Raw genomic sequence first — 13,415 nt, 5'->3', positions numbered from 1 at the left:
CGAGTTAGATTTTTCAAGTTGGTACAACAAGCTGGCTGTCTGTCTGTCAGCAGGGCTACTATGTAACTCGAAACTCGAAGTTCGTGTCGTGCGGTCCCTCTCCCTCTTGTATTAAACAGTATAAGTGTCAGAGGGACCGCACGCACGACCTTCCACTTTTGAGTTTTGTAGTAGCCCTGCAGTTCATTCAACACAGCTGGGCTACTACGAAACTCTAAACTCGAAGTTCGTATCGTACCGTCCCTTTTGCTCTCGTATTAAATAATATAAGAGTCAGCGGGACGGTACGATACGAACTTAGATTTTCGAGTTTCGTGGTAGCCCAGCAGATAGCGTGACATTATGACCAAAATCAAACCTATAATAATGTATTAATTTATTATACAAAATTACTTTGATACCGGGATTTGGGTGGACACAAGGTTGTGAATTCATTTTTGGTCATTAAAATTAAATGAGGTAAGTAAAAATTATTCAAAAAGTCTGTTTTATTTTCGTTATGTCAGGGTTTGTTTACTTCATGTTTAGTTGTACTTTGGTTGTACTTTTACTGTAAAACGAAAAGATAAAGCTATTTTATTGGTTTCTTTGAATAATAGTAAAATTATTTTTCAGATCAAAATTAGTATCATTTTGAAGACCGTTTTTGTGAGTATCACTCAATATAAAATTTAAACCACAAATCGTTTCATAAGGAAAATTGTTGCTGGACATGTCCGAGATGTAGAGGAATTAAGAATAAAACAGATACAGTGTTCAATAATTCAAGCTCGCATCATAACACAAACATCTATTACTAAAATTAGGTAGTTAAAGTCTATACAAATTGCTTTGTTAATGACAGATTTATATGAGTATGGCAGATGACAGAGCCCGAACATTCCTATACATTACAATACTCTTTGGCCAGAACTATTTCTACGTTTGGCCACCATGAGCGCTGCGATAGATTTCATTACCCCCACCTAGTACTTCGCACCCTTCCAATACACCTTTAAATTCTGTAGGGCAATCCCAATTTTTACTTACTCATGGACACCCTAAAGAAAGAGATGCAAAACACTCGCATGTTTCACAGGCCTGTTAATTTGGCACCATCCAGAACATCTATTATTACCCTTGTCTGTCACTGTCAATCTGTCAGTTGTCACTTGTCAGTGTCATTGTCATTGGGGTGACACCGGATTGGTTGGTTTGGTATGGTTAGGTCTATGGGTTAGGTAGGTGGTTAAAGGGTGGTTAGGTAGTTTAGGTCCAGTCCAGTTAGTAGTCGCTTCTTATCATTTACCTACTTTACTGCTTGCACACTGTTTGACCCAAATGTCTGACCTTTGATAAAGCTAATGTCCGTGGTATTAGTCTCCTGTAACATTCCCGGTCATTGTCAATTTGTTTAATGTTAGAATTCAATTAAGCTTTAATTAAGCTACTACTATTAACTGTGTTCTTTAGGTGTAAAGAGAAGTCGCTTCTTTTTATCTAGATACCCGCCTTATCGTTCAAACCGGATCTTTGTATTAAAAGTGAGTTCAGTCACTTTTAAATCCGGTATAGTGTTCACTTGGATGTGTTAGTAATTCTATTGTCATCATAAGCAACATAATGACTACAGAAGCTGAGGAAAAAGCTTTGCACTATAGAAGAGCTCAGAGCGTGACACGAGCTGAAGAAATTACGGAAAAAGAAAACAAAGTGAGGAAGTCACAGTTTGATAAACCGTAAGAAATATTCATTAATAAATTTCCTGTGCCAGACAGAACAGCCTGAGAGCTTTTCTTTTTATTTATGTTTTATATATTTATTCTTGCTGTTTCCATTTTAATAGTTCTATCAACTAAACTACTGCTGCTAAGCATAGCATTATATTCAGAAGTTTGTGTATTGTGCAAGAAATATTTATATAATGCAAACCCAGGATTATATTAGTGAGTCCATGCTTTAAAAAAATAATACATAAATTTAACCTGATAACGGAAAATGATGTCATGGAAATAACATTTGGTGCATAATATCCTGATTCAACTTATAATTGTAAACCAATAATTGTTTATTTTTCCAGAATTCACAAACCAAGAGATTCCTTATTTTCATGGAGCTCTGGATTCAAAAACTTCACGGGCTTGGTGAACTGGGGGTTTCTCATGCTGACTATTGGAGGGCTGAGATTATGCCTTGAAAACTTCCTCAAGTGAGTAATTCTGTTCATATTGGCCTAATTTCTATAAAAAAACTGTTTATTTGTTAATTCATGTAAAATATACATTATTAGATAATCAATTAATTATATATAAATGTGAAATAACATGTATTTAAAAAACAAAAATAATGAATTATAAAATGTCAAAATTAATAAAATACAATAAAAGACAACTTAAACCTGTAAATGTTCTCAACTATATCACAATTAATTAAATAATAATAAGTAATACTAAAAAAAACTATTATATAAAAAAAAACAAAATGTCAAAAAAACCTAAATAAGAAAAAGAATAATAGTAATATGAAATATCATCATATCATATGTGTGTATATATTTTATGTGACATTAAATTATACATACATCTTTAGTAAATAAGAAGGTTATAGTAATACATATATAATACTAATCTTGCAAATTTTATTAGCAATATTTCAGTTTTTAAAATTCAACAACTGGAATTCAGGACTTATTTTTCACAGATAACCCTATACCACCGTGTTCGTAATAAAATAATCTATATTTTCATTTAACTTTCATTTATTAACCAGACCGGTGCAAGCTACTAGTACGGATTTACCTGTTCATACCTGCCTACCCGAAAGTTGTGATGGGACAAAAATAGGCAACCTAATGTTTGCATATTCTATGGACTTCATACTTTCGATTGGTATGGAATTTGTCTATTAACCAAACCATTTTTTTTTTTTTAATTTTTAATTAATCATATCCTGAACTGAAATTTTTTAGACAACCCATATGCAATATATTTATTGACATATTAAATTTAATATAAAATATGTTTCATCCATTAACCAGCTTGGTGAAGGTCGTTCTTAAACGGATCTTAAGACTACATGAAAATGAATATTAAAATCATACAACTTAATTTACTGATGTTTTCAATACTAGCAACTTGGAATGCAACCAATTATATATATATCACTATTGACTTGCCCATCTTCGGATGGCTGCAATTTTTTAAAAAGAAAAAGCTATTAAGCATGCATACAGGGGGTCCAATTGTAGAAAGCGACTGTTTTATATTATGAAAACTAAATAATGTTGTTATCAAATACAAAAATGCGTTGTTACAGCCATGTATGACTCCTCTAATGAGCTGAAATAGGGATAAATTGTGAGACATTAATCTTTTCCTTGTTTTTTGTTCCTTTAGTGAATAAATTCTGAAGGATATCTAAGCCTGCAATTAATTGTCATTATTTTTAATTCAGTTTTAAATGAATAAGGCAATAGTAACTTATTACAAGCTTTTATTTAACTAGTGCCCTGTTTGTTTTGGTCAAATCTTGCAAGTTAATTTTGATCCACTTCCAGTAATTGGACTTGTGGTTATAATTGGTTTGTTGGAACCATAATGGGTTGGTTGGTATGGTTTCACGGGATACCCGTAAAAGTAACAAATTTGGAGTTGAAATAAAAAATACAAAAAGACTCCAAAAAAACAATCATAATTTGATTGCTTAGTAGCGACATCTCTTGTCTGGGTGAGCGGTTAGTTCCGAAAGAATGTGACGTCTTTTGAAGAAACATAGATGTCGCTAGTGCTGCTGCTTAAGTAGCATAGTAGAAATAAGCAACGTGAGATAATATGTATGCATAGGAAAAATTCGTGTCTAGATTCCTGTCCAGCAGTGGTGTAGGGGTTATAGCATGCAGCACGGATTTATGGTTTCACGGGATACCCGTAAAAGTAACAAATTTGGAGTTGAAAAAATACAAAAAGACTCCAAAAAAATCAATCATAATTTGATTGCTTAGTAGCGACATCTCTTGTCTGGGTGAGCGGTTAGCTCCGAAAGAATGTGACGTCTCTTGACGAAACATAGTTTTCGCTAGTGCTGCTGCTTAAGTAGCATAGTAGAAATAAGCAACCTGAGATATGTATGCAAAGAAAAAATTCGTGTCTAGATTCCTGTCCAGCAGTGGTGTAGGGGTTATAGCATGCAGCACGGTTTGCTGAGGACCTGGGTTAGATTCCCAGTACTGGTCTCTTTTTCTGGCTTTTCTGTGCATCCATGTCTCAGTTTGTATTTTCGATTTGGACTTATGGTGTAGGTATACATAAGTAGAATAGAATAGAATAGAAAATATTTATTGTTGAATAACTACGAGTACAATAATACAGCTAAAAAAACAATAAACATATACATATGTAGTTGATACAAAAAAAGGACACCCCTCAGCATGTCATGGCACGCGGTGCCACGACGCTGAATTTCAGTGGGTCCAAGTCGGATGACAATGAAAGTACAGTAAACAGTCAACAAAAAGTACACTGGACAAAAAGCATGTATTAAAAATGAAATTTTTAACTAAACTGGTTTCTTATATGTAAATGAATATGCTATGATTGCACAAATATTTATATTTCAGATATGGTTTCCGTGTGAATCCAATTGAATGGATTATTCTTCTCACTGGCCACAATGAGTATCCTTCAGTAGTGTTAATTATATGTAAGTTTATATACTCAGTGTTCAGAAATAGGATAGTCAAAAAACTTTAACTTCGCTTAATATCTGTCTGGCTAATAATAACCATGCAATGTAAGTCTTAACTAAAACTTCTTTTTTTGTTAGAGGGTATACTTCCAATTTGGTCTCATTAAAATTTTAAGAAAGTAAAAATATAACCTTTTGTTGCTCCCTAACTGATAGATCCTCACATCCACTCTAAGGTTGACTGGTAGAGGTCCTTTAAAGAGATAAGTTCGCCTTTGTACATGTATCTTACTTATCATTTACCTAAACGTGATAAAATAGGGGTGTTTTTTTTGCTTTATTTATGTGTTTTACTTTAGTTATAAATTAATGAATGTAAGATTTTCTTTTTTTACAGTTTCAGTAGTGCTTGTTGTTGGAAGTTTGCTGATAGAGAAGGCAATAGCTGTGGTAGGTGAAATAATACATATTTAAACATTTACATATTGACAAACATTCATACTTTATTCTTTTAACTGCACCATGTTTTCAAATTATTCTAGACAGGCTGTTGTCCGCGACTCCGTTTTCGAAGATTCGTTATCGCTCGCCGGCGAGAATTACAATACAATTTCCGCGATAATAACTATCCTGTCTTTCTCAGGGTCTCAAATTTTATCACGATCGATTGAATACTGGCGTGAAAGCGCAACCACCGAAGGAACTCACTTTCGCATTTTTAATATTAGTAAAGACTTAGGAACTTTAGGTGTGTGAACAATTAGGAGTGTAAGTTATTATGTGAATTTAAATTACCTGTCGGTATACTTAAATAGTTTAATTTAAATTTACGTTATTTATATTAATCAAGCAATAAAATCGTAAATTTAAATGATTAAAAGTGTTGCCACTCTTCTCATAAATAAATAATCATGGGACACTTGACACCAATTGACCTAGTCCCAAACTAAGCAAAGCTTGTACTATGGATACTAGGCAATGGATAAACATACTTATATAGATAAATATGTACTTAAATACATATTAAACTTTCAAGACCCGAGAACAAACATTCATATCGTATTATTCATAAAAACATCTGCCCTGGCCGGGAATCGAACCCGGGACCTCAAGCTTCGTAGTCAGGTTCTCTAACCACTTGGCCATCCGGTCGTCATAGGGATGCCATAGTCCTAAAATCTACAAGGGTGGTAATATGTCATGCTTTTCTTTTTCAGGACATAATTTCTGGAAAATTGGGTGTTAGTCTGCAAGTATGCAATTTAATCTTATTAATTACAATGCCTGTGGCGGTTATACATTTCAAGGGTGAAGAATTCAGTTTTGGTAAATATTTGCATTATTTAAATTTAGTAATAGGTAAATTTAGTATTGATGTCATAACATAATTTTTGTTTTTTATATATTGCAGTGGGTACATCTACAGTGTGCTTACTATATCTGATATTGTTTTTGAAACTATGGAGCTACACCCAAACTAACCATTGGGTCCGAACTGCAGCCAAAGGGAAGTTTTCTAAAAACAAATTGAGGCGACAGAGTCTGTCGGCACCTAATTACAGTAAGTTTTATGGCAGTGCATTATAAGAGTGTAGTAGAGATATAATTGAAGTATGCAATTCAAAGGATCACAGGAACATATGTGGATGTGACATGAAAATTATCCATATAAATGTATGATTAATTTTCATGTCACAGTGGAAAAAAATAATAGTAATTCTAACTACCTGCGTTAAGGTGTGCCGCGTTTTGGTCTTTACCTACGTGCCATATCCATACATATGTACATTATGTACTACATCTGATTTTTATGCGCTGTACGCATTGAAGTTAATGGGTCATACTCGTACAGAAAGCGAGCCCTGCGGCATGATACGCTGAGTATGCCCCTTTTGACTTTTTTCAGCATAATTTTTCTTTTCTTTCTTTTTAGTTTTTTTGTTGTGCCGAATTTTGAAAAATAAGTTTAAGTCTTATTCTTTATTCTTAGATTGTACGTAAGTGTAATATCGCACTTAAAGTTAGTTTCACAATTAAATCATTATATTTACAGATGAACTTATGAGCGCCGAGCAAGAGCGTAAGTCAAGATAAAATAACTGACTGTTTATGCACTGTTCTTTTGGTACTTCTCTTTTCTTCTTTTTTGCTTCTTGTTGTAGTTTTGCACTTTGCACTAATGCTTACTTTTGACCACGTACAATATTTAAAAACGAAAATAAGAGTATTTTATTTTGTGATCATTTAGACATATGAGACATATTTAGACATGGCAAAACAATAGACGACCTGATTAGTTGTTATAGTATAAAATTTAGCCTCTCTGATCTAATATTGTGTGCTCTTGAATACCTCTATCTCACAAAAGTACTTAACTGTTTTTATGCACGTGTATTTTAATGCTGTAAGTACTTACGTAATCCGTATGCGTGTTTTTTGTCGTTATTTATGATTAATGATAAGTGATTACGTTACTCAATACCTACACAACAACAGGAAGAAGTCTGCCTTGACGATTTTAAGTTTAAAGATTTTCAAATTCCCTACCGGAAGGATTGAACTTACGTGTCCGTCGTTCTGTCCGTCCGTCCAAGCGGTTGGAGCAACAGACTCCACGTTTACATTATTTATTATTTTTGTAACAATGTACTAGATAGCAATAAATGAATATGAATTTTCACAGTATACCTAAGCATCTTATTGCGGTAGAGCTTATTGAGTAGATAAAAGATAAGATAAAAATAGTGTGGAGTTATGTAACTTTACTGAGTGCTGGGAAGTACTTAGCACGCCTGCATCACCTGAATTCAAAAACATACTTTATTGAACACTGTAAATCAGCACATTTTTAATCTATCTAAGTATCTAAAACATACCTTTAAACGAGCAATTCTTTGATATATTATATAATCAGAATCTCGGAAACGGCTCCAACGATTTCGATAAAATTTGGTATGTAGAGGTTTTCGGGAATAACAAAGGGAATAGCTTGGTCTTATCTCTGGGAAAACGCTTATTAACGAGTTTTAGCCCGAGCACAGCTCGGTCGCCCAGGTACTATTGATAATGTATAAATGTATAAAAAAATGCTTAAGTCAGAAATTCGTCGCACTTTGTACAGTTTTTTTCCTCTTAACGTGCTGATAAAACTTGAGCAATTCACTTGTAATGCGAATGTTACATGACAGGCAAAAGCTCAGAAAATAAACATGAGCGTTTTAGCGGGCATTCTAGTGAGCGTTTCAGCGAGCATTCAAGCGAAAAGATGGCAAATTTGCTTCGAGCTTTTTGCCGAGCATCCGTCCGACATCACATCATCGTGGATAATCAAATTTTAAAGAGCATTTACATACTACTACAGCGTTCCTTAGAATGATCGTGTAGGTAATGTAAATGTTCGTACTAATGTTTGGCTCTATTTATGTTTAGCCATGTTCGTTGTTCAGTTCGACATATTTAAAAACGGCGAATGCTCGACGTTCTGTAGTGAATGCTAAAGTCTATCAGCACCTTTATGTGTTTGCGCATTCAATTTTGGTGTTTGGTTGCTTCACAGTACAACATACTTTAACTATAACCGCATGCTATCACGTGTTTTACGTTTTGTGCAGAGACCATCGAGGAGGAGAAAAGCGACGCCTTCCTGGCCGCTGGCCTCGTCAGATACCCTGATAACTTGAACCTGAAAGACCTGTTTTACTTCCTGCTCGCCCCCACTTTGTGTTATGAGTTGAATTTCCCCCGCACTACACGGTTAGTCATGCATGATGTTAGTGATACCGCATGAAAGAACAATACACGAATATCTGATAGGACTCTATTCCAAGGGCCGGTAGGATCTGTTGGATATCTTTGCACACTCGGTTGTGGCAGATATTAATGCAGGTGATTGTACAGGTAAAATGAATAATCAATAAATATATAAATATCATAGGACATTTGACACCAATTGACCTAGTCCCAAACTAAGTAAAGCTTGTGCTATGGATACTAAGCAACGGATAAAAATGCGTATATTAAACATCCAAGACCCGAGAGCAAATATTCGTATTATTCATACAGATATCTGCCCCGGCCGGGAACCGGACCCGGGACCTCAAGCTTCGTGGTTAGGTTCTTTAACCATGTGGCCATCCGGTTGAAATAAACCACGAATACTTCTGTAAACTCTTGCCGTTTCCGTCATTCATCATAAACTTACCTAATGATTGAATGTCTGTTCTTGTGATTAATACGGTTTCCATTCGAATGAAATACCAATCAGCGATCGCAATCAGTAAGTCGACTGGTTGTAGCCGCGACTAGAATATGTGGAAATATTTGTGTATCCTAATCTACGAAGTTTGTGCAGTGTAAGATGATTATTTATTTTAACTGAAATGTAAATGTGCTAGCTCTTATACAGCGTGTTCTTTTTGATTTCCGTTAACTTCAGGGGAACATCCAAGAGGTCAAAAGATGTTAATTTTTTCAAGATACTAGTGGTCTAACTCTAGCTGTTTAAAAGTTAATCAAGAATTGATATAATTATTTATGTACAGTCTAACAGTGTTAAAGTTTATAACTACCTTAAGTGTTGTCTTTTTGTTTTGTATTTCAGAATCAGGAAAAGGTTCTTGATCAAGCGATTATTGGAAGTAGTGTTTGGCGTTAACCTAGTCTTGGCCTTATTCCAGCAATGGATGATACCTTCTGTAACAAATTCGATTGTCACATTTTCTCAAATGGAATATATCAAAATCTTAGAGAGATTATTGAAACTTGCTGTAAGTTTTTAAAGTAATATTAAGTTTAATTACCGTAAGGTCGGGGTACTTTGGCCCTGAAGGAAGGGTTACTTTGACCCTTAGATATAACTCGGTCCTGGTTTTATTATTGCTTTGAGAATATGGCTCTTTGCCATATGGTTGATGTTAATTGATCGATCACGTTTTTATGTTTTTATTTTACGCTTTATTGTTTGTTTTTATGTGGTTTTCATATGGGCGAAAGTAACCTGAAAACTGTCAAAGTACCCCGACCTTACGGTACGTACCTAATGCGTTTTGTTTACAATTAAATTTACCTGTTCTGTTATGAATGTGGTGTAAAAACGCTTAATCAGGGTGTTCAATTTCGGGAAAGTCAGGGAAAAGTCAGGAAAGCTCAAGGTGGTCAGGGAAAATCAGTGAGCTAGAAATCTAAAAGTCACGGAAAAAACTCCATATTTTGCAAAACTTAGCTCCATATTTTGACACCAGTCGTTCCAGTTCCGGGCGACGTATTAAAGAGTGGCACCATAAAAACAGTCAACGAAAAAGTGACCACGTTCGGTGTGCACTGAATTCCTATCATCGGGTCTAGCTTAGTATCTCGGGCAGTAAAAAAATCATACCTATAACCTGCTTTGAAATGAACATGATTGGTCAGGGAAAGTCAGGGAAAGTCAGTGAAAAGTCAGGGTTTTTTTTTAGGATTTGTAGTGGACACCTTGTTAAGTGGAAGAGCAGAAGCGACATTTCGCATCGTGTTTCGTACTTAGATATAGGTGAAAACTTAAGTACTTAAATTACCTAATGTAGGTATGTAGTAGTGCACATAACATATATGTTATGGAAATCATTTTTCGAATATGGAACGTTGACTTATCTGTAGGGAAACGTTACAACTACATACAATAGAGGCCATTATTGTCTTAACGCGCTGACGTTCGCGATCGCGTTCACCATCTCTTTCTACGCTCGTCTTATACCGTGTGATAGAAAGAAATGGTGAAAACGACTGTGATTCCAAGTGTGTTAGACAATAAGGCCTCTGTTCATTTTATTAAGTTTTTCATTTGTAATTATTTTATAGCATGAAAACTGGCTGAATGTCCTTGATTTATTGCCTTATCTTAATTTGTACTGTTATATCTGTCTTTCAATTTAACAGATACTTATTGTAATATTTAGGGGCTGTTTCACCATCCATTGGTTAGTGTTAACTGGCGGTTAGGTGTGATGCCGTCTCTGTCTATTCGAACAAAACAAATAGAGACGGCATCACATACACATACAGTTAACACTAATCAATGGATGGTGAAACAGCCCCTTATACAATTTCAGGTGCCAAACCATTTCATGTGGCTGTGTTTCTTCTACCTGAGCTTCCATTCGTTCCTTAATCTGATGGGCGAGCTGCTGCACTTTGCGGACCGCCACTTCTACGCAGACTGGTGGAACGCTAACAACATCGGAGTCTTCTGGAGGACCTGGAACCTGCCTGTCCACAAGTGGGCGGTGCGACACGTCTACATACCTATCACTGAGTTGGGTTATAGCAAGACCACTGCTAGCGCTGCAGTCTTCCTTATATCGGCGTTATTCCATGAATATTTGGTTCGTTACTTTTAATTATTATGATTGTGTGGTAAGTAATGCATTGCTAAGTTATGCCCGTTCCCTTTTCGTTCGAATTTCGAATATCTCTTATTATTGCACCTCTACAATACTCACGGTATATATCTGCCAGCCTCTTGCTGTAGTGGTTTTGGCTATGCGTTGTCTACCAGTCAGTCACGGAACTGTTTTATTTATAGGTATAGATAACTATATCTACATTGACAGCAATCATGAAATTAGATTAAGGTAATAAGTGATAGTAGTGAGTATTGCTGTCCTTGGATTTTGCACTTATGTGTTTAAACCATAACAGCAAGATAATTCAGTTCTATGTACATATTGTACCTTGTTTGTTGGGTCAGTAGGATTGGTTTACACATTTCAGACTCATCACTCCGCCACTTCGTTTTAAAAAAAATGTTTATCATTATTCCACGGGAACTGCACCATTTTGGAATAAAATGTGTTGATCTAGGTAATTATCCATCAGTGTGTCATCATCGTCGTCATATTATTATCATGTCATGATCTAGTAGTCGGTGTATAGAAACCTAGTAGTAATTGTAGTTTCTCGTGAAAGAGTAACATAGTACATACATCAATCTCACAAATGTTTCCGTTTATAATACCAGCTGTATAGATTCATCCTAGTAAAAAATTATTTATCTTTGTAAGTATCTATCTATGTTATAAACTATCTTAGTTTTGCTTCTAAGATTCATTCACTCATACATAACATATACATAACTAGCTGTTGCTGTTGTCCTATCTTAATGTCCTTTACTGGATCTCAAACTATCTCCATACAGTGGCGTAGGGCCCCAACTAAACTATCAGATAGTTTCTAGATTTAAGATTCTAAAATCGTTTGTTCCGTATTCGTCGTGTTCCGAATTCGGCGTCCTCCAGATTTGTCATTTCTAGCTTTTAAGTCAGAGGTCGAGGGACCTTCTGAGCTTGGGGGCCCCGGGGCACTGCCCCGTCTAGCCCTCCGGTAGCTACGCCACTGTCTCCATAAATTTCATTTCAATCGGATCAGCGGTTTAAACGTTAAGAGATAACACACAAAAAGACCAAGTTACATTTATTTTACGTTTACTATATTAGTATGAAATTTGCACTCATACATCTTCACGAACTTTCGCGTTTTATAATATAAATAAAATTAGACGTCCACTAACGAGAGACCTAACCAACGAGATGGACGGATGAGCTGGTTTAAAACCGCAGGTGTACGGTGGGTGTAGGCTGTTTTCAACTGAAGCAACTGGAGGTCTATGGGGGAGGCCTATGGCCAACAGAGGACGTCCTACGGCTAATGATGATGAGAATGAGAATTGTGATTTCACTAAGTTCCAAAATCACAAATCCAACCACTACCAAACAACCAAACCAACTATGCAGGGTGGCCCATTTATATCGGTCAGTATAGAAATAGTGTAAGTTTTTTTGTTTTTCAAAACAACCGGGTTCGATTCCCGAGCTGCGTACAGGTTTTTTTTAAATGCATGAATGCAATTTTTCTTATTATTAAAATCGATGTTTGGTTCCTAAGAAGAAATTTTCGTATGTCGTATAGTTTCAGACTCCCATACTGACCGATATAAATGGGCCACCCTGTATACCAAGTTTAGTATAGTTTCAAAGTTTATACTTAATCGTTATCGATTAATTTCTTCTTTAATTGGTTACAGGTGAGCGTCCCGCTTCAGATGTTCAGGGTGTGGGCTTTCCTGGGAATGATGGTTCAGCCGCCGCTGTCCGTCATCTCCCGCTTCGCCGAGGTCAAGTTCGGCTCCCGTTGGGGCAACATTATCGTGTGGAGCTCCATAATCCTTGGTCAACCTCTCGCTATAATGATGTACTATCACGACTACGCTCTACAACATTTCAAGCCGGAACATTAAACATTTAAGTATACTTATCAAGTAGTCTATACCCAGTACGAGTATTCCTAACGGCCTGTTTTTGTCGCTTGTCGTATCTAAAAAGGCCCAAAGGCATGCCTCGCTCAAGATAAGGCTAACCACTGGAGCAGTGCTCCATCACTCTCACAGTGTACTTCCTCACCGCTATCATTAGCCAGATTCAATGGGTGCTACTGAACCGGCTATGAAACGAGAGTGTCGATTCTGTTCCATAGTAACTGAGGGCATACTTATTAAAACCTTAAAGTATACTCACAGGAATCACACAATTTTTCCTATGCATACATATCTCAGGTTGCTTTTTATCTACTACGCTACTTAAGCAGCAGCACTAGCGACATCTATGTTCCGCTCTCATCGAGAGACGTCACATTCTTTAGGAACTATCCGCTCACCCAGACAAGAGATGTCGCTACTAAGCAATCAAATTATAATTGTTTTTTTGGAGTCTTTTTCTATTTTT

The 13,415-nt window shown here is 35.9% G+C and overlaps 1 protein-coding gene across 2 annotated transcripts; it reads left to right on the top strand.

The window, feature by feature from the left end:
• The first annotated feature begins 1,121 nt into the window (after positions 1-1,121).
• On the top strand, positions 1,122-12,945 carry mdy (diacylglycerol O-acyltransferase). Of its 2 annotated transcripts, XM_074085702.1 has the most exons (11): positions 1,131-1,718; positions 2,060-2,188; positions 4,595-4,677; positions 5,060-5,112; positions 5,880-5,988; positions 6,074-6,223; positions 6,716-6,742; positions 8,274-8,415; positions 9,263-9,428; positions 10,749-11,021; positions 12,719-12,945. In XM_074085702.1, the coding sequence occupies exons 1-11, from the start codon at positions 1,603-1,605 to the stop codon at positions 12,929-12,931; spliced, it is 1,461 nt and encodes a 486-aa protein (XP_073941803.1). In that variant the 5' UTR covers positions 1,131-1,602; the 3' UTR covers positions 12,932-12,945. The 2 variants fall into 2 exon arrangements, with proteins under 2 accessions (XP_073941804.1, XP_073941803.1); XM_074085703.1 differs by lacking the exon at positions 6,716-6,742 and having other exon boundaries at positions 1,122-1,718.
• Positions 12,946-13,415: the final 470 nt, after the last annotated feature.

Source organism: Choristoneura fumiferana, chromosome 3 (assembly GCF_025370935.1).
Source record: "Choristoneura fumiferana chromosome 3, NRCan_CFum_1, whole genome shotgun sequence".
Lineage (NCBI taxonomy): Eukaryota > Metazoa > Arthropoda > Insecta > Lepidoptera > Tortricidae > Choristoneura > Choristoneura fumiferana.
This window is presented reverse-complemented; position numbering and strand designations above follow the sequence as displayed.

Coding starts and splice junctions, on each gene's coding strand:
- mdy (XM_074085702.1), top strand. CDS start 1,603: ATGACTACAGAAGCTGAGGAAAAAGCTTTGCACTATAGAAGAGCTCAG. Junction 8,416..9,262: donor AATTTCCCCCGCACTACACG/GTTAGTCATGCA, acceptor TTTGTATTTCAG/AATCAGGAAAAGGTTCTTGA. Junction 11,022..12,718: donor CGTTATTCCATGAATATTTG/GTTCGTTACTTT, acceptor AATTGGTTACAG/GTGAGCGTCCCGCTTCAGAT.